This window comes from Pseudomyrmex gracilis, unplaced genomic scaffold (genome assembly GCF_002006095.1).
Source record: "Pseudomyrmex gracilis isolate BER0280 unplaced genomic scaffold, ASM200609v1 scaffold_632, whole genome shotgun sequence".
NCBI classification, from domain to species: domain Eukaryota; kingdom Metazoa; phylum Arthropoda; class Insecta; order Hymenoptera; family Formicidae; genus Pseudomyrmex; species Pseudomyrmex gracilis.
In genome coordinates this window covers 1-21,088 of record NW_018021216.1, presented here as the reverse complement: position 1 = coordinate 21,088, position 21,088 = coordinate 1, and the positions used below count along the sequence as shown (strand labels likewise).

Genomic DNA, 21,088 nt, shown 5'->3' with positions numbered 1-21,088 from the left:
CGCTGTACTGCCACACCACCCGGAGAAGTGAGTCTTGAACTCTACACACAGAAGCGGACAGTCGACAACGACGACGACGACGGGGGGTAGCTTTTCCTATAGTTGGTGTCGCGCGACCGATCGAAATAAAGCGCGGGTTTTTGCTCGTCACAACACCACCGCTATTATCATCGCCATTCCGCTGTCACCCTCGGCCGGCTGCAGCACGGTCATCGTCCACGTGGACTTAGACGTTACATCACCACGAACTTGAGATCGACAACAATGACGAAAACGACGTTGTCGATCGACGTCTGTCACAGAAAAACATTATTGACACGCGTTTGTTTTATTCCAATTCATTAAGTTGATCAATTTCGTGATATTGTATATTGAATGCGCATGTATGTGCATACACTTGTTATTTTTTAAATAAAATAAAAATTAGATTGCGTAATTTTTGTTTTGCAGAAGTTATCGCACACACACAGCGAAATTAGTCGTTTGGACGGAAATTTGATGTTTCGGAAAAATGGATGATGGATGACGATAGCTGTCACCGGGATTTCCGATACTAAATTTCCGGCTATGCATTACGAGGTTGATTGCGTTCGATTATAAGAGGGTCATTAGGCATCGCATCGACAAGAGAGGAGCGCCCTTTTACCCTAGATGCATTACTGTCCAAAATAGATCTTCTATACTTTGCATAATAACGCAGATTGCACACTTTACTTCGAGCATCTTGTACTTTTCTAACGGGTAAGAACTCTTTTCTCGCGAACTATATATTCCAATTTTCTAATTTATTTATTATACATACGTTATACAACGTGTTGGTAATAATTTATTTATATATTCGTTTTTACACGATGATCTTTTATATTATTATTTGTTTATTATTTAAGAAAAAACACATTTGATAGCGCGCGACTTTGAATTTCGAACAAAAACAGCGAACATAAAACACAGAATACATAAATAAAAATAACGATATGATAATTTAAATACGAAGGGGAACAAGTTGACAAACCGGGAGGATGTTACAACCGCCACGCCACGGGCTGCAAGAGCCCGAAAACCTACCGAAAAACTCACGTGGCCCCGTGGAGGAACCCCGCGGGGTTCACACATCGCAACCTCGCGTGTATTTACACGCGCACGCACACCGAGGAAAAAAATCGCCTCTCTCCTTCGGCGTAAGTCGTTCGGCCGGCTGCCTTGTCTGCGCCTTCCTTCCTCTCCACCGCTATCATCACGAGGGCACCGATGAGGAGAGCTCCTTCAGCAGATCGGCAGTTTCGTGCGTTACACCGTGGCGTGTGCACGGGAACCACACACATCACGCGCAACGTGCAACAAACCCCGCGTGTAAAGCAAACCATCGGACCTCTTCTTTTTTTTTTTTTTAACAACAATCACAGTTTTTTTATGAGGTACGTGAAACTTTTTACGTGGTAAATCGCACGTAGACAATCAAATTTGCCAAAAAAAAAAAACTGTGAATCCTATAATTTATTCGAAGTGACTTGCCGATAGGTGACCTGACCGCGACGTTATGGATAAACGCGCCGTGCTTCTGGACTCCACGAGCCGCCGCTAAAACTCGAGAACGAGAGTAATACGACGTGCCGCGAACGAAAGTGAGTACTCTTTGTTTTTTTTTTCAAGCGCAATTTGTTACAACAGCCGATTTACACGGTCACGGTTGAAGACAAGAAGATGAAAAGACAGGGAAAGAAAAGGCGAGAGAAAGAGAAAGAGAGAGGAAAATGCAGGAGAAAAATTTATTTTCTTCTATTTTATTTTTATTTTTCATTCTAGGCGGTTGTTTCTTTTTCGGTTGCAGTAAATTAACTGGTTTTATTATTATGTGATAATAATAATTAATGCGTTAGGGTTAAATGACCATGTTAGTAGCAAATTAACAAGTAATTTAGATATTTGGTGATATTATAGATAATGTTTAATTATGATCGCATAATTTTCAATATCTTATAATGAAAACAACGTGAGAGAAAGAGAGAGAAAAAGAGAGAGAGAGAGAGAACGACTAACTATCAAACAATGTCTATATATATCCAATGTTATCCGCTTGATATTTAAAACATACCCATAGGATTTGAAAAGCGCTTGTTTCAAATGTGCGTGTGTGTCTCTCACACATGTGAAAAACACCAATTGCAATTTATATCACTGACAACTGTACGTGAGTCGCAAGAAAGAAATCACAACCGGCTCTCGCGGCCTTTTTATCCTAAAAAAAGCCGCGCACACACACGAAAAAGTTGCGCGGCAGCTGTTGCGATACCGACTAGAGGAATTATTACGATCCACACAGATTTGTGTGTAAAAAAGTCATATTTCCCAGAGTCTCATTTATACCGAGCATGAGTCTGAGACTCATCATGTCGTTTGTCATCGTGATGGCGTTCGTTCGTTACACAACGCGTGCTATGTTGTTTCAATCATTCGTGTAATAAAAAAGAGTATAATTCTCCACTTCCCATCGCAACCTTATTCCGCGTCCGATCGCGTGTAGCAGAAGCGGTTCGAAGAAGCAGCTGTATCGTTTCGCTTCGAACAAAGGTTAACGGTTTTTAACCGCTCTGATGAAGACGTCATTGGTCTGCCAAGGCAATTTCGTGTTGTCCCTACTGCATTTTAAGAGCGATTCGATCTTTTAAAGAGCCACTCGCTCGAGTTTAATCGACAAGCACTCGACCGACCGCGACATTTCCAACGTTACACTCGACGATCCGCGTTCCTTTTTTTTTCTTTCGCTTTTTTTTAAGAAAATTCGACGGAAAGTTTCGATTTTACTTTTCCAAACTTCAATTATTCCACTTTTTGTTTAAATTTACTTAGCCAGTTAGAACGAAGGAAGATAAAAAATTCCGTTGTGGAAAACGCAACGTTTTTTGAAATTTATTTCTCTGAATTAATTTTTTGCATTTTATATTTACTCGTCGATTTATTGTCCGCACGCAATTGGGATCTATATAATTCTGTTACGCAACAAGAACGAGTTATCGAGAGACGATCTCCGCCGCGCCGGATTTTTACGCAAGTCGGGAGGGAGGCGGGAAGAGGAAATGGTGGAAATTATGGTTTCAAATCAAATGGATCGTAAAACTTTCTACGATTGTCACGGAGGAAATTCCGCGTATAGGATGCTAAGTTAATGGCGCGGAATTATCTTCCTGGAAAGTGGCGTAGTGTTGTTACACGGCGGCAGAGAAACACAGAGAGAAGCGGCGCGAGAATTCAAGTCGTCGTCGGTGCATTGTTGTCGGCCCCGGCGAGTTTCTTGGTCCCGTGGGACCCTTGGATTTCTTTCGACGTTACACGCGCGCGCGCGACAAAAGGGGGGACTCGAAGAGAGGAAATGAGAGAAAGCCGCGACCTTCCTTCCTCTTCGGACAAAAGAGCAGACTTCGATCCCCCGTAATCGTGGAAGTGACAGTCGAATCGCTTTTTTAACACAACGCGGTGATATTAAACTACAGAGGAAAAATTGTTTATATATATCTGATTTTTCTCTCTTTGTTTCAGATACGTACGTTTCGCATTCGCGCGTACATTTCTCACGTGATATTTCACCGATACGGGTGTATCGGTGACAAAAGATATGGAAAATAAAAATGTGGGACATTTAGAAAGAAAAACAATTTATAAGACAAAGGAAATATTTGATCACGAGTATCGAATACAATGTAGCCCCGTTGCATGTGCGTATGAAGTTCTCTGATCGCTCGAAGCGCCAGAAACAGAATCTACACACCCCGCGCAAAGTTCAAGCTTTCGTCTCTCTGCGGATAAGAGGTCGTACGTAGAAAGCGCCGTGTGTGCGCAAAGAATTATAACATCAGAAATTCATTCGCGACACGTCAAATGGAAACCGCGACATTAATATTAAAGAAGAAACTATAAAGAAACAACAAACAGTTTTCGCTTAGCGAGCGATAGAATCGCGGTATCGCTCGGCGATCGCGAAAAACCAGCGCAACCGAGCAATTGTGCGGCGAGAGACCGTGTAAAGAAACCGTGAGCAGGGTTGAGCGCGTCTGTTTCCCAGAAAGTGCGTATTTAGTGCGGCGTGTGAGATCGCGAGCGAGCGAGCGAGCGGATGCGAGAACCGGAGCGCGCGCGGTCAAAAAAGCGAGAGTTATACTTATACATAATTTTTTTTTTCCCGCGAGCGAGCGCGGATCGAATCGATTCATCGCGATATATAGGAGGCAGCTTTCAATCCTGCTTGTTCCTTAATTAAAAAGTCGCACGGTCAAATCGATTAAACTTGCAAACTCGCATCGCGCACTGCAACTCAAATCGCGCACATATTACGTTTTCTCTCTAACAAAGCACGTCGTTGTGGAATTTGAATACGAAAATTTTGGAAAAGAAGGAGATACTTGAAAATTAAAAAAAAAAAAAATTAATCGGAGCGGCGCCGAAGAAACGTTTGCGAAATCGTATATTCGCGATTTGATATTAATAAAAAAATATATGTACGCATTATTGTTCGGCTCTTTTATCAATTCTTTTTTCAAACTCTCAATTTTCAACCATATATGGACTCGGTTACGGTGCGCTTTCGGTATATAAAAGCGAGTTTTTCAGTTCCCTCTCGAACCGGCTTTCCTTTCCCGGTTTTGCCCCGTCACGTTTTTTTTTTTTTTACGTTCTTCGTACATAAAACGCGTGATAATAGCGTTTTAATTCGCCCTGACATTTCACGGTTCGCGAATATACGTGCTCGCGTGAGCACGGTCCGCCAATTAACTAGTTCGCACGAGCGTTGTTACGTAACGTAACAGAACGAAAAATTCGTTCGTATCCTGCCGCGCGGCAGGATTGACGTCCGAATTTCTCGCAAAACGAGTTTCCGAGTCTCTCCACCTGTGGAGAGTCGCGGTGTTTTTCTTCTTCTTCTTCTTCTTCTTCTTCTTCATCATCATCCGGAATAATTAAAAAATTATCGGTGCGCCCGACCGACCGACCGATCAACCGACGTGTGGCACAACGACGGTAGCATTGAATTTCCGTCGAGATATCTTATTACGGAACGACGACAACGGACGACGACGAGTCAATATCCAGATCAGCGACTTTCCGAAATTATTTATGCGTCAGCGCTTTCGACGATTTTTCGCGCGGAAATTATTAACGATTCGGCGATTCTCTTTCGCGTGAGAGCCGCGAGTGTCTTTTCGTAAAATTTATTTACCCGACTAAGTCGAGTGAAAAAAACGGAACCGAATGTTAAATGACGTTCTTGAATTTAAATTCAATTTTAATTTTATTTGCCCAAATAATTTTACGTAATTGTTAATTATCAAAGTTTCGAGAAAACGCAAAATTGCGTTCGTATCCTTTGATGAAATTGTTGAAACAGACCGTGAAGTTTAATGATTTTTCGGCGTCTTTTTTCGCGAGAAACAAAGCAACGAACTGAACATTAGAGTCCGATACGCGCGAATGTTGTGATGCAAATAATTTTATTTAAAAAAAACATGTAAAAATTTCGTTTCTAGTCAACGAATTGAATAAAATCCTTCTTTTCACGGACACTCAACTTCTTCGCCTCGTGCGTGGACTTTTACGCGCTCGAGTCGATGGAGAGAAGCGGCGGCCGAAAATAGATCGGCGCTTATACTTTAAGAGTTCGCCGATCTTTCTCCGCCCGTGTGTGTATATACTCTCGTTTCCTCGTCTTCTTTTTATTGTCCTCTCACCTTCCGTGACGATTCCGCTCCCGTGACTGGTTTATTATTACACGCGCGGCACTTCGACCGTCTTCTCGCGCGTTCTTACCGCACGGACTTGCCCGCGCGAAAACGGAACTTATTATTAAAGCTCTCTCTCTCTCGTTGTACTATCGCGAACAAACACCTTGAAAACCCTGAACTTCGGGAACCGAGAAAGAGAGAACGAGAAAGAGAGAGAGAGAAAGAGAATGACCAAGACACTCAAGGTCGGTCCGAATCCGAACCGGTTTTCTCGAAGAAGAAGATTTGATGAGGAATATCTATGTAAGATTCTCCACGCCTCCACAATTATAAATCCGCTAACTAACAATAAAAAATTATAAATACTTCGAGCAAAGTGTATCGCGCGTATTGTCTACTACAAGAGATTGATGTGTTTTATTTAAGTATTTTTTTTCTTTTTATTAAATTACAAAACAAATAGTCCAGCTACTGAAAACCAGGCGTGCGCGCAAAATATATTTCAAGCGTGTAACTTAATACACATATAATTGAACATTTATAATGCACGTAAAAAATATTGTTGTGCAATAAAAAAATTGGAAAAACTATCGCGTTGAATTGTTTTTGGAAAGTCTTGCACAGCCAAAAACGTTGTTGACGTTGTTGCACAACAATAACGGAGAAGCGTGGAAGAAATAATTGTACAATAAATAAAAAAATTGTACAATAAATAACAAATAATAATAAATTGTACAATAAATAACAAATATCTTCTTTTCAGTTGGTTCGCGCAGAAAACAGCGTGTGTATATATATATGCGCCATGAGGTCCGCGTAAATCTTATGTAGTCACTGGCAAGTGCAACCTGCGTGAAACTGCTAACAGTACAGCGAGCAGTACAAGGATGAAAAGGATGGAGGAACACATAGACACACACAGGAAATGTCGCCCGGTGTGCCTCCTTTTGTATATTATAGCGAGATAAGGGCCGCTTTTACTATGCGGGCTTCGTGCGATAACGGAACGTGTACGCTCCGGAAATCGCTCATCGGCGCCGATCGAAACGCCGCGTCGTGCCACGCGACGCGTTTTATAATTTTCAGAGCGTGTGTGCCGCGTATATACGGAACGTCAAAAGAACAAAGGAACGCGTTCTAGTGTGTGTGTTATTATCCCGTTAAAAAAAAAAAAAAATTATATACTCAATCAACGAATTGGAAGAGAAAACACTGTTCTCGTTAGAGACAAATTAATTCAAATTTCTCCTCCAAATCGAGCGATTTTATGTATTTTATACCGCGTTTTCGCGCTCGCGGACGTAAAATTGTCGCGTACACTTTTCCGTCACTTTTTTTCCGTCATAAAAAGTTGCGCGAGCGCTCATTTCGCTGTTCGGCTCGCTCCGGAATATAAAAATTTGCGAGAAACGACCGATCTCTTTGCGCGAAGTGAAAACCCGCACACGTTTCCCGTCGTCGTCGGGAACGAGAGAGTCGACAAAAGGCCAACCGGTTTCCGGAAATGGGGTTGCTTCATTTCTTAACGCACAACGTTAAACAAACAACGTGTGCGAGAGAAAATTTAAAGAAGTTTAACAGTTTTATCCGACGACTGATTGATTGATTTCTTGTACATCATTAGCAAAGAGATCTTCCTGCAAGTTCGTTAATTAAATTCGCCGGCTTGCGAGATGAGTTTCACGTTCAAAAAGCAACACATCTGGTTCCAAACTCGGAAATAAAAGCAAAGTAAGTTTTCAATTCTCGACGGGTTCCTTTCGCGATGCAATTTTTTTTTCCGTGAAACATCTCGTCGGGAGTATCTCCGCCGCGCATGTATTTTCGGACGTGGAGTCATCGTCACACGTTAGACGACCTCCCATTGAAACGTTTGTGCGAATTTTTTTTATTCATCGAGCATCTCTGCGCGGGCTCTAAAGACCCCCTCGGTTTTTCCCCTCGACGACCGATCGCTCAACGCTCTACCGCGTCATCGTCGTTCCCGACTCCCCCCGGCGGGTGCGGGAAAATGAAAACGAGAGACAACTTTCCGTTTTGCGGCGAATGTTTGCGCGCACGCGTGGAATAAAAAGTGTATCGATTCGGATCGGTCGGGGCTTCGATATCTCGAGGAAACTCCCCGGTATGTAGTTTGTTTCTCGAAGAAACAATCAGCTATAAAAAAAAAAAAAAACTACTGTATTTACAAAGTTGTTATTATCAAAAAAAACAAAAAAAGTACAGAAAGAAAAATCGAACTGTGAAGAAGAGTTGAACTTCTCGCTCTCTATCTCTTTCTCTTTTTTAGCTTATTTACTGCTGACGGACACGACACCGTTTTTTTGACACCGATAGCCGAGAAGCCGCCCACAATGAAGGCTTTTGTGTTAGCGCTGCGATTGATAATTCCCTCCTCGCCTTGCAACCGGTGTTATTGTACACAAGAAGGAGGGCGACGATTGTTGCTCAGACACAGAGAGCGCTTGGGTCTGCATTCATAATACCTTCTTCGAATACGTTCACCAAGGCGAGGGAAATTACTCATCGAACTCTCCAAGGTTCACGACCGGACTGTCAATGAGTCAGATCCGCGAGATTTTTCGCATCTGCGTTCGAACGAGAGAGAGGTAGAGAGAGAGAGAAAGACCGGTTTGTGTGTGCGCGCCACAGACAGATAAACGCCGTTTAATTATCGACCCTCGGAGAAGCTCGGCGGAGATCATTACTAACGCACGTTTTCTCAGTTTTTTGCTCGGAAATCTCTTCTTTGTTGTTTAAAAAATTACTTCGTACTTAGAAATAAAAAAAAAAAAATGTTTTTTTAATTTTGTAGGTTCGCGAGACATTTTCAGATCCCGTATATGTTCGTGGAAGAGAATAAATTAATTGATTTGTTTTTTTTTTAATCTTAATAAATTTGTTTTATATAATTTTTACCGATGACCGAGTTTGACACGTGTATTTCGGATTTGCGCGTTTCGAGAATCGATCGATTCGCTCGAGAGAGATTAATGCGACGCGATTAACGCAATACACCCCGTAAATCCCCTCCGTCGCGATAACAATTGCACGCGAGAAATATCGCGCGATCGAATCTTCGTACGTAATATAATTAGAACAAGAGGAGGAAGGCTCGTGATTATTTCTATTAATTTTTTGCAAATCTCGTTACGTGCGTGTGTGTGTGTGTGGAAAGAGAATGACTTGAGATTAGATTAGATTACGCGAGAAACTCTTATCGCTGCTTTTTATCGATTAAAAACCGCGCCGATTAATCGGCAATTGGATTTTCGACTTGTTTCGAAACATAACCGAATTGTAATTCGTTCAATCGAGAGATCTCGCGGGATTGTACTCGGCGATAACTCGATACGCTCGATTTGCGCAAAGAAACGCATTTAGGATTTTGTAGTTAAACGTATTTTTATAGTTAAAAAGTATGTGTAAAGTGCGTTGTGTAATCGTTACGCAACAACAGAGTTTTATACACTTTTTGCTTTTAGACAAAAACTGGTGTGCGTTTAAACGAGAAAGTCACGATATACATGTGATTATTTGTCGGGACAAGTAAAGCAAAATTTCGAATGCACGACGCACATTCGAAGATTCGTATTAGTATTATGCAATTTTCCTCGTGTAACAAAATTATCTCAGGTCTCCAGGATGCAATAGACGAGACGCGAAGTGTTACGTGCCCTGAATAGCCACGTAACGAATAAATAAACGCGGCATATTTTCTGTGATTCGCTCTTTATTATAATCTGAGAAGTGGCGTTGCTTTGTCTTAAGCCGCGAACGATAACTGACTCGTCTTAAAACCAAAACGTGTGAGCTAGACCCTCGTTCCTGGAGGCGTGATATTTGTCTTTCGGCGAGTCATAAGAGTTCATACGAACGGACAACGGGAAGGAATTCAGGGAGATTGTTTGTTAAGAGAGGAAGTTTATCGGATTGTGTTTATTAGTTTATAAATTTCGACAGTTTATTATATAGTTAGGGTTTCGAGACGGGTCGTATGTGCCGATGATGGAAGTAGATAAAATCTTAAAGACAGAAACGGGCACGTAACAGAAGTTTTGGTTTGCATCTCGTTTGACTTATAGGATTTTTTACTTCAAAGGCGAATTTTCTTTTTTTTTTTTTTTCGATGCGTTTTGCTGTTACAGGCGGTTTCGTTCCGCTATCAGTCGTGCGGATAACAAGAGGATAACGATGTTAAGGCGGGGGAGAGAGGGAGGAAAAGAAACGTCGCCGCGACGAGCGATGTGGCGGTCGGGATGTGCGGTGGTCACTTTTGAGTAGCAGTCGCAGGTGGTTCTTTCGCGGTTGGCAGCGTGTCAAATCGAACTTCTCTCGCGGTGATATATTCTCGTGGCTAGCTTAGCGCCGGAAAAGCAATACCGAACGAAATCTGAGGCATATCGATTTCTTTGCATTGTTCGTTATCTGTTCTGTAATTGTCGGATACGACGGTTGACTGTCTTCTCTCTACCTGGTGTCTCGCGAATTTTCCAGTTGAGTTTGTTTTTTTTTTTTTTCTACCCACGTGAAAAAAAAACAAACAAACAAAAATGTAAAACGCGTTGTTTAACTTGAAGAAAGCAAGTGAACGCGTTACTTCTCTCTCTCTCGCTCTCTCTTTCTCTCTGTTAAGTGCGGAAAGTTTTATTTTTCGAATAAAATTTATCGAGAAGAAAACAAGTGTGCGGATACGTTTTTATTGCTGCGAGAAGTGCATTGAAGGAAACGAATGCGCGCATCAATATTGAAGATAGCAACGCGCTGATTAGTGTATTAAAAAAAGAATCAGAGAATTTAGTGCTAAAAATACGTAGGATCGAAATTTTCTTGAGAACTGAGAGAAACTAACGCACACGATATTGTTTAAATTAAAATTTGTGACTTTTAGCTCGAGATTTTCAATTGTTGATATCGGACGTTTCTTTTTTTTCAAGATAATTTATTTGTTACATTGCTCAAAGAGACGACGTTATCATCTGTTATCTCGCAGATCGTTGAAATAGTTCGTTAGACGAACAACACTCGAGAAATGCAATAACAATTCCAGTAGAGCTTAGATTTTTCAAATTTTTTCGTTTCCGCGATGTTTTCTCGATAAAAAAACGAAACATATAAAGAAAACGTTCGAGATTATCGAGTTTACTTTGCGAATTTTCAATTGATCTGTTAAGCAACATATCTTTTCCGCACCGGAATTCGCAATATCAGATGTGATGTGCGAACTCACGTTCTATCTTATCTATAGGCGAATTCGCGTTTATCTCAACCAGGTAGCGAGGAACCTAGACCGAGTCGAATTCGCAAAAAAACAATTTACAATTATGCCGCAACGAGGATAATCCTGTCTATTGTTTTTTTTTTTTTTTCACTTCCGTCACAGGTGCCGCAGGGTTACATGAAACATGGGGTGAGTTTGAATATTCGTTGGCCAATGTATGTATCCGTTCGTTTTCGTTTTCGTTTGCCGTTTCGAACACCGCAAACCGTTCGAATATCTAATCTGAGTCTTTATCGTTCACGAAGTCGCGAGGCCAAGTAGAACGACTCCGTGTGCATTCGCCGCCTGCATAAGTAAATGTTCAATGCCACTTATCGTGATACTTAAGACAAACAATTGTAATTACCGCCAGCGTCATAAGCAAATATTTTGCTGCGTTTAAAAAGAGATTCCAGTAAGAAAAGAAAAAAAAGTTAACGTGACATATATATACTATAAGTGACATATATATACTATTTCAAATATTCAATCAAATTTAAATTAGTTTCAGAATTATTGATATTATTTTTGTGTAAAATAAGCAAATTTTTGACGACCGACGTTTGTTACGAAAGAGAATTGTGACGTTATAATTTTTCACATTTCTGTCGTGGATATTTGCAGCGCGGAGACACTCGACACAGGGGGTGACAGACCCACCGGCCCGAAACCACCGGAAATCCTCAATCGCGGTCAAAAATTGCTCGGGAAAATGGAACGCGGACTGCACGAGCGCGACCGAGTCGGCGTGCAGGACTTCGTCCTGCTGGAAGACTTTCGCAGCGAGGCCGCGTTCATCGACAATCTGCGCAAGCGATTCAAGGAGGATCTTATTTACGTGTGTAAAAAATGCATGTGTACAATTTGTCTCGTTGTTGAATCTATGAACCACTTTTGCTATAAAAAAGTTTTTTTCCGACGTTTGCAGACGTACATCGGTCAGGTGTTGATATCGGTAAATCCGTACAAGAACTTATCTATTTACAATCCGGAAATTATTCAGTATTATCAGAAGAAGAACTTCTTCGAGGCGCCTCCTCACATGTGAGTATCGTCTTGAATTCGTTCCGACATGAACGAAAATTCGCGAGTAAGAAATCTCGTCTTCCAAAATGTCTCGTGGAAAAAAACCCCCCAAAAAAAAACTTGCTGGAAAATTTTCATAATTTACATTCGAAGTTTTTCACACTCGCAGTTTCGCTCTTACGGACACCGCCTATCAATCTATGACGGAGGAAAATCGCGATCAATGTATTCTGATCTCAGGTACGAAAGATCTTACTTACATATTTTATATAAAAATCGATTTTTTCGAATAAACATTTAAATTTTTATCAGCCTTATCAGCCGCATTGTTTCTTTTTTTTTTAACATCGAGATTTTTCTTACGTTTGCGTTAAAGGCGAATCGGGATCCGGAAAGACCGAAGCGTCCAAGAAGGTATTGGAGTTCATTGCGGCCGCTACTGGACACAAGAAACAGGTGGAGGAAGTAAACGACAAACTTATCGGCAGTAATCCTGTGCTGGAAGCCTTTGGCAACGCCAAAACCAATCGTAACGACAACTCCTCTCGCTTCGGCAAGTACATGGACGTGCAGTTCAATTTCCAGGTAAAGTGTCGATATTTAACTTCGAATTGAATTTCAATTTCAGAACACATCAAGCGTTGCATTAAATAACATTGAAATCCGTAGGGAGATCCAGTGGGTGGGAATATTTTGAACTATTTGTTGGAAAAATCTCGAGTGGTTCATCAATCGACGGGTGAGCGCAATTTCCATATTTTCTATCAGCTTCTGGCAGGCGCGGACGACGACGCGTTGCGACGGCTGTTCCTCAAAAGAAACCTCGACACTTTCTTTTATTTAAGCAACGGTGTAAGTAATTCTATTTTTTGTTCTGTGTGTTTGTAACGTGTGTGTGGATTGGAAGTTTTTCTCTCTCTTCGATTTTAAACATACCTCCTCGTTTCGTCTCAGACGAAAGGCACGGTAGATACTATCGACGATACGAACAAGTACAAGGAGGTTGTTCAAGCAATGAAGACCATGGAGATGTCTCAACAAGAACAAGACGACTTGTTCGCTATAGTCGCTTCGGTGTTGCATATGGGTAACGTGGGTTTCTCAGAAGAAGATGGCGTGGCGACTATTTTAAAACCAGCATCCGTTGACGCTGTTGCTAAGGTAAATTTATTTTTTGAAAGTCAATTTGATTATAACTGAAATAACTATATATATTCTTAAAACGTTTTTTTTTTTGTTTAATTATTATAAATTATTTCCAATTATTTTCTTACATATAATAATTCTACACGCGCGTTCTCTCGACGTTTTCTTCTATTATTTTTTTTATTTATTCTTTCGTGTAAATACCTACGCAAACAGCTAATATTATTTCTTAAACAGCTGCTAGGATGTAACGTACAGCGACTGGCAAAAGCATTCACTCATCGCACCATAGACGCTCACGGTGACGTAGTGGTTTCACCCTTGAATAGGGAATTAGCTATTTACGCGAGAGACGCGCTAGCGAAGGCCGTGTACGACAGATTATTCACCTGGCTCGTGACCAGACTCAACAAGTCCCTACAACCTCAGATCAATCCTCACCGCAAAATGGTCATGGGCATTTTGGATATCTACGGTTTCGAGATCTTTCAGAAGAACAGGTAAGGAATAAGGATAATTTGTATTCACATAAAAAGTATTTTTATAAATTTACATTACATTATCTCTCACGTGTATTTCATACTTTATAATATTTTTATTTGTAAAAAACCAAAATTCTATTATCAAAAATGTGGCAATTCTTTTTCTGTGACATTCTCAAATTCCTTATCTACTTTTCGCCAATGCGATACACACACTTCATCTCATTTGTTCCATAGCTTCGAACAGTTTTGCATCAACTTCTGCAACGAGAAATTGCAACAGCTGTTTATCCAGCTAACGCTGAAGCAGGAGCAGGAGGAGTATCTGCGCGAAGGAATAGCTTGGGAAAATATTGAATACTTCAACAATAAGATCATCTGCGACTTGATCGAGGAGAAGTACAAAGGTTTGAAACTTTTTTACAAAAAAAAAAACTCCGCGCACAAAACATTTGACCATTTATGTTGCGTCTGCGATTATTAAATATATGTATATATATATATAATTCGACATTTGGACGCGACAGGAATTATATCGTACATGGACGAGGAGTGTTTGCGACCCGGAGATCCAACGGACATGAGTTTCTTAGAAAAATTAAATGTGAATCTGAACAATCATCCTCATTATATCAGTCACAAGAAGTCGGATATTCAAACGCAAAAAATCATGGGTCGAGATGTAAGGACTCTGTGTATTTAATTTAATTATATATATATATCTGTGTCTGCAAAATTATTTCGAGAAAAGTAAATTGCGTTTGAGTTGCTTTAAATTTATTTTCTTCCGTGTGTCTTACTTATGTGATCAAAAAAAAAAAAAAAGAAATTGATTGTCCACTTTAATTATTTTATGAGAGCGACGAACATAGATAAGTCGATTATTTCAGGAATTCAGGTTGGTGCATTATGCCGGTGATGTAACGTACAACGTGCGCGGATTTCTCGAGAAAAATAATGATCTACTGTTTCGTGATTTACGTGAAGTTATGTCGCACACAACAAATTCCATCACGAAGGTAAGAATTCGATTGCATCTCGTGTGAAAAAAAAAAAAAAACCGTTGCAAAGCTAAGATCTCTTTAAATTGTTTCTATTTGTGCAAATTTCTTTTTTGATGCTGTATCGCATTTTCGGCTGGTAAATTATTTGTTAATTAATTGAAACAGGCTGTGTTCGATATAAAAAAGGACTTGATCAGCAAGAAACGTCCGGAAACCGCTATAACTCAATTCAAAAATAGTTTGAACAATTTGGTCGAGATCTTGATGGGCAAGGAACCGTCCTACATTCGCTGCATCAAACCCAACGACTTTAAAATGCCCAGTAAGTGGAACTATATTTAAAGATCAATTATTTCTTTGATAATCGTAATGTTTTTTTTTGTATCGAGACGAAATTCATCAAGATTTTACTCTCAGATCAATTCAACGAAAAGATCGTGCTGCATCAAGTGAAGTACTTGGGCCTGATGGAGAATCTGCGGGTGAGACGCGCCGGTTTCGCGTATCGAAGACCGTACGAACAATTTCTGCAGCGTTACAAGTGCCTCTGCTCCGAAACCTGGCCAAATTATCACGGCCCCGCCAAGGACGGCGTCCAGGTGCTCGTGTGTCACCTCGGTTACGAGAGCGACGACTACAGGATGGGCAAGTAAGAAACACTCTACACATGTAAATTCTCTCTATGCTTTCTTAAAAACTTACAAATCCTTTAATATATTTTGCGATTTTACATTCCAGCACGAAACTGTTCATCCGATTTCCCAAGACGTTATTTGACACGGAAGACGCGTTCCAAAGAAAGAAACACGATATAGCCGCGATTATCCAGAGCAAATGGAAGTGCATATTAACGAGAAGAAAATATCTGAAGATGCGAGCTGCGGCGATTACTTGTCAGAAGTACATTCGCAGATGGCTCGCGAAACGCGAAGCGAAAAAGCGGCGGCGCGCGGTTGTCACTATTCGCAGGTATTTTCGACGTTTACCTTTGTTGCGCTTGCATATTTTTTAATTTATTTTATCTCACGCCAAAACAATTTCGTCGATTTTTGTGCAGATTTATCGAAGGTTTTATCACACGAAACGGACCGCCGACCGAGATCAATATGGCGTTCATCGAATTAGCGAAGTCGCAATGGCTCATTAGACTCTCGAAATCGCTGCCACCGGGTGTCTTAAATAATTACTGGCCGCCGTGTCCTTATTCTTGTCGAGAAGCGTCGGAACATTTGCGTATGATGTACAAGCTGTGGAAGGCACGTTGTTACCGAATGGCGCTGAGCAAGCAGGACAAGGAGCAGTTTGAGCTGAAAATTCTTGCGGAGTCGTTGTTTAAAAGCAAGAAGAAGTCGTACGCGAGGAGTTTAGGTCCGAGATTTATAACCGATCGTCTCGGCGCGGAGCACAAAGCGCTGCGACAGAGTTTCACCAACAATATTCTACCGTCCGGAGAGAATATAAAGGTAGAAATTTGATAAAAATTAAAAAAAAAAAAAAACTGCAATTTAGAAGAAAAGCTCAAAGCGAAAGTTACATTTATTTTTTCCAGTACGCTACTCCCGTCATCAAGTACGATCGGCACGGTTACAAACCGCGCGAGAGAGTGCTCATTTTAACACAGAACGCCGTGTACATCCTCGACACGCTCAAGACGTTCAAACTCAAGCATCGTTTGCCTTACAAGGCGATCGAGGAGTTAGTCGTCACCGGGGAATCCGATAATTTGCTCGTCGTTAGGATACCACCCGAATTGAAGAAAGATAAGGTTTCGATAAGTCCTTCAAACACGTTGATTTTTTTTAATTCTTTCGATAAATTAATCGGTAATGTATAAAATTTTATCGCAGGGCGATTTGATCTTGGAAGTTCCGCACTTGATCGAGGCTCTGACGAAAGCGATCGATATTACCAGCAATCCGAATATTCTCAAAATTGTCAATACCGAGTCGTGAGATCTTTTTTAATTTTTAATTTTGCACAACAAACATCTCTAAATAACTAAGATCAAAATTTAATTAAACGAATTCCGCGAGCTACTTTACTTTAAATTTCTAATTGTCTTTGTGTTCTAGCGTGTCTCATAAGCTAGTCAGTGGTAAGGAAGGAGTCATCGAAGTTAGAACTGGCACCACTCCAGCGATTAGTAAAAATCGACAAAGTGGGCACTTATTAGTGGTAAAGAACCGAATATTCTTAAAATTTTAACTAATTAATTTTCCTTGTTTTTTTTTTACATTTCCCTTATAACTTGCTGAATTTTAGGTTGCTACTCCATAAAATGTGAGAACCTTTTTTGAAGGGATTGGAAGATCGAAGTGCTATGATGCCTTACAGGCAGCCTTTTAATACAATGTGATTTAGAGCATATACACATGCCACAGAGAGAAATTTATTAAGAAGAAAAATAATATATATAACTCTTTATAACATACCTGTTAAATTATCCTGGCACTTTTGTACTTCGGAGGAGACGGCGAGAGATGACAATATGCATTTACTTTCGTTCTATCATACATATATAGGATACGCGAAATAATTTTCTGAAAGTACGAACAAAATATAGTGCCATACGGCTTCCTGTATATTACCTTGTAAATTAATATAAATTAATAATTTATTCTGATAGGTTCAATATATTTACGAGTGAATTTGAGTTCAACTTGTCAATATAATTTATAAACAAACTGTTCTTTTAAGCTAATCATCCTCAGTGATATAAACGTAATAATAAATGAGAAGATCAATCTCTCGAGTATCTTTTTTTTCCATCTTATAAACAAACAATCTTGGAACAAATGTAAGTTTTTATTTTTAATTTAAAAATTTTCAACAAATTTTTATGCAACTTCTACACAACGGCGATCGATATTATTTCTTTTTTTGCGAACTAGAAGTTTTCTTTGTGAGAGTTTTTCTTCCCTCCATGACTCGCCCTCGCAGCTCGTCTTCCGCAGCGGTGTTTACAGTTTTCGAAATCATCTTCTTTAACTTTTGAGTTTCTTGAAGCTTCGTCTTTTTGGGCTGCACTGGAGCATCTTCAAAATAACCACAATCAAGCAGAATGTATTAACGATTTGATTTTTATTAATGACAATTATCTTACAAATCACTGTGGCAGTTTTTTTATTTTACTCACTTCCTCGTCTTTGAATGGCAGGACCTTTTTTTGATTTATTAGCTTTCTTTTTTGCCCCTGCTGGTAGTTGCGTTTTAACTTTGAGCTTTCCTTGTGCCATTTTAATGCTGTAATGTGTAATACAAATATATTGGCGCCAAATCTCAAGATTTAACCATAACAAAGGGTAAAATAAAGTCGAGTTTCGTCAAATGTTAACAAAATTACTTGTTCGAATACCTTTTCAAGCAAAATTTCGGAAGCAAACAGCGAACAAGTTGTTAGGTTAAGTTAAAAACCTTGTCAAGGCTCGTATCCATGAAGAAAAACTTACTAGAATTCGAACCAATCATATTTGAAGATCGTCGTAATCGATCGATACGATTAATATCATATCGTAGACACAAAGTTCGGACTTCAGACTGATTTCCTAACCTTTTAAAGATGTATCTTGAACGAGTATCATGTTGTTAAGATTTGAGGTTAAGTCCGTCTAATTACATTTAACTTGAATATAATTGTTTCTTATTTATTTTTAACGTACTTCCAGCCTGTTCTGAGACTGTTTGTGCACAAATACTGGTCTGCTGCATACCGGTGCCGTGGACGTAAACATAAACAATATAAAAGGTTAGAGGTAATAAAATATTTCAATCCATAATATTGTTATAATAAAATGTTGATAATTTTCAGGTATAATATATATGGATATATTTTACATTTAATACAATGGATGTGTTAGAACCAGAGTTAATTTGGGTTAATGGACGATGCTATAGATTTTACGAAAGTAGTGTTTGGAAAAACATTAACACATCTGCCCCGTACATGGAGGATGACAATGAATCAGTTGTTTGTTCTGAAGAGGAAAGTGATACTGATATAGAGATAGTACCTCATAATGATACACAGTTTAAACACACTTTTTACGTACCCAAGTACGAGCTTTTTTTAATATTTCAATGCAAACATATGCAATATTTGTCAAGAATTGTTTTCATTAGAGCGTAGAGTTTATCAAAAAATACATTTAATACAGTATTTATATTACATAATGTTTTCTTGTGTTCCTGTTATGTTGCTTTATTATTTTAGAATTTTTTATTCGCATATAATTGGAGCAAAAGGTTCAACACTCAAAAAACTGGAAAGTGAAACAAGAGCAACTATAGAGATACCAAAGAAGGGAAAAGATGGAAATATTGGTACGGTAATTGTTTTACACATAGCGACATTATTACGTAAGAACATTAATTCGCTTGGTTTTTAATGTTAGATATATGAGATTCTCTTAAATTTGTTTACAGTCATTATTGCGCGAGATCGTAAAACTGTGTCATCGGCAAAAAACAGAATTGATTTGCTGATAGAGGCGTCTAAAAAGAAGATAAATTTTACACATTTCTTGTCAATTCCATTAAATAAGAAAAATATAATTGATAAATTTAATTTGTTCAAAACTGACGTGTTGAAGAGATACGACAAGGCTACGTATAATATTGACGAAACACTGTTTCAAACGCCATGCAAGTTGCACCTTACTATCGGAGTGCTCAAGTTATTTGATGACAATGATAAAGAACATGCTATCAACGCTCTTAAGAAATGTAAAGAAGATATCATAGAGTAAGAGATATGACTGATAATTATCACTTTATATACGCAATATACCCATAAGCTATCCTACGTAACTTATCATAAATATAAATTTTATATATAAGTATATGCTGGTATAGTAAAAAAACAATAGTTTTATTTTTGATTTCTCAATTAATTATGTATCAAATTTATTGCAGTCCTATTATTAAGAAATCTGGACCAATAACCATACAGTTGCAAGGAGTTGCTTGTATGAATGATGATCCAACTGAAGTTAGAGTTTTGTACGCACAAATTACTCCCAATGAAAAATTACAAGAAATTGTTGATAAAGTTAGCAACTATTTTGACGACATAGGTAAACAAAATTTCAGATTAATACATCATAAGTTTATATAGAATCGTATATGTACACAATAAAAATAATATTAGCGGGTTTGGAAAGCGACATTTTTTCTCGAAACCAAATTAAATGTTTATATTACGTAAAGGTTTTACACGTATATTTCATATATTAAGTATTTCACAAGATATGGAGTTTAAATAACATAACGTATTAAATAAAATTTTCAATTTTAGGTTTGAAGAAAAAAGAGCACGAAAGAGTAAAATTGCACGCCACTTTAATGAATATATTCTTCAGGGATGATTACTATGCGAAATTCAAAAAAAACTTTGATGCAAGTGAAATATTAAAAGTACTGGACTTATCTTTTTTTTGTAAACTGAGTGATCAATAACAAAAGTGGGTACTTAACATTTTGTTTTTTTAGATGTACAAGGATGCGTCTTTTGGAGAAACAAAATTAGAACAAATTGACATATCTGAGCGTCACACAGCTGTCAAAGACAATTACTATAAGTCACTTGTTAGTATTGTTGTTTAAATACTAAATGTATATTATACATTTATATAACTTTCTTGTACAAGGAAGGACATGTTTATTGTCACAAATGTGTGTACAAACAATATTGTAAAATTATGTCAGAAAAAAACAAACTATTTATTATAATATCTTTGAAAACGGCGAAATCTTGTTTCTGTACATACAAAAATTAATATAAAATGTATAGCTTTTCTATCTATAATTTGCTTTAAGTTTATAATTAGAATAATTTGTAAAAGGTATTTAGTTGTGTGTCATTTGTGTTATATTTGAACTTATACTTGCAAAAGTTTAATCATTAATGGTAACATTTTATAGACACAAGGATATTTAATAAAAATAAAATAAATATATATGTAATATTTATCACAAAGATATATAAAGTTTATGTATTTGTATATAAACTTCTGTTATAAATTCATACAGTATGTGTGTCCGGAACTCTCAAACAAATTAAAATAATGGAAACGTTTTCAATATTATGTAATAATAACAGAATAATAAAATCCTTGGTGCTGGAAAACACATTCCAAACTCAATCTAATTTATTGTTCATTTTTCTATTGTTTCTCAATATACAAACTATGATAATTACTTATACATTTTATTGCTTATACATTTTATATATTTATTTATGTGACGCAGGCATAATTTATAAATCATATCGCATATACATATAAGTACGCGCATATATAATTTATAAGTTATATCGCATATATAATTTATAAATTTATATGCATCAAAATTGATTACTTACATTATTATCATAACTGTTTATTTTTACATGTACGTTGTATATACATACATCTATTAATCCTTAATAATAAATAGTATGTTTTATATACATACGTATATTTA

The 21,088-nt window shown here is 38.3% G+C and overlaps 2 protein-coding genes and 1 long non-coding RNA gene across 7 annotated transcripts; 2 read left to right on the top strand and 1 right to left on the bottom strand.

The window, feature by feature from the left end:
- Nucleotides 1-1,280: 1,280 nt before the first annotated feature.
- LOC109861197 (myosin-IB) lies at nt 1,281-17,373 on the top strand. 4 transcript variants are annotated; one of them, XM_020440747.1, is made up of 20 exons: nt 1,281-1,415; nt 1,519-1,622; nt 11,596-11,809; nt 11,900-12,015; nt 12,167-12,237; nt 12,374-12,582; nt 12,667-12,849; nt 12,952-13,158; nt 13,381-13,643; nt 13,863-14,032; nt 14,153-14,307; nt 14,516-14,644; nt 14,795-14,951; nt 15,047-15,278; nt 15,368-15,598; nt 15,687-16,092; nt 16,179-16,394; nt 16,477-16,577; nt 16,702-16,804; nt 16,892-17,373. In XM_020440747.1, exons 3-20 carry the CDS (start codon nt 11,684-11,686, stop codon nt 16,904-16,906), a joined length of 3,090 nt encoding a protein of 1,029 aa, XP_020296336.1. In that variant the 5' UTR covers nt 1,281-1,415; nt 1,519-1,622; nt 11,596-11,683; the 3' UTR covers nt 16,907-17,373. The 4 variants fall into 4 exon arrangements, with proteins under 4 accessions (XP_020296336.1, XP_020296334.1, XP_020296333.1 ...); XM_020440745.1 differs by lacking the exons at nt 1,281-1,415; nt 1,519-1,622 and adding exons at nt 9,934-10,109; nt 11,095-11,121; XM_020440744.1 differs by lacking the exons at nt 1,281-1,415; nt 1,519-1,622 and adding exons at nt 9,934-10,130; nt 11,095-11,121.
- A 42-nt stretch (nt 17,374-17,415) lies between these two features.
- Nucleotides 17,416-18,093, bottom strand: LOC109861200. The gene is made up of 3 exons (XR_002250931.1): nt 17,985-18,093; nt 17,766-17,872; nt 17,416-17,664 (listed from the first exon to the last, which is right to left on the bottom strand). It is a non-coding gene; the product is annotated as an uncharacterized LOC109861200 (long non-coding RNA).
- Nucleotides 18,094-18,159: 66 nt separating this feature from the next.
- Nucleotides 18,160-20,755, top strand: LOC109861198 (activating signal cointegrator 1 complex subunit 1). 2 transcript variants are annotated; one of them, XM_020440748.1, is made up of 8 exons: nt 18,160-18,226; nt 18,295-18,374; nt 18,524-18,682; nt 18,840-18,949; nt 19,052-19,370; nt 19,541-19,701; nt 19,923-20,041; nt 20,117-20,755. In XM_020440748.1, the coding sequence occupies exons 1-8, from the start codon at nt 18,209-18,211 to the stop codon at nt 20,228-20,230; spliced, it is 1,080 nt and encodes a 359-aa protein (XP_020296337.1). In that variant the 5' UTR covers nt 18,160-18,208; the 3' UTR covers nt 20,231-20,755. The 2 variants fall into 2 exon arrangements, with proteins under 2 accessions (XP_020296337.1, XP_020296338.1); XM_020440749.1 differs by having other exon boundaries at nt 18,177-18,374; nt 18,438-18,682.
- Nucleotides 20,756-21,088: the final 333 nt, after the last annotated feature.

Bases quoted from the DNA above. Each gene is read 5' to 3' on its own strand.
- LOC109861197 (XM_020440745.1), top strand. The intron at 12,238-12,373 runs GTACGAAAGATC...TTTGCGTTAAAG, and splicing joins TCAATGTATTCTGATCTCAG to GCGAATCGGGATCCGGAAAG. The intron at 16,578-16,701 runs GTGAGATCTTTT...TTTGTGTTCTAG, and splicing joins AAAATTGTCAATACCGAGTC to CGTGTCTCATAAGCTAGTCA.
- LOC109861198 (XM_020440748.1), top strand. The intron at 19,702-19,922 runs GTAAACAAAATT...TTTCAATTTTAG, and splicing joins CAACTATTTTGACGACATAG to GTTTGAAGAAAAAAGAGCAC. The intron at 20,042-20,116 runs GTACTGGACTTA...TTGTTTTTTTAG, and splicing joins ATGCAAGTGAAATATTAAAA to ATGTACAAGGATGCGTCTTT.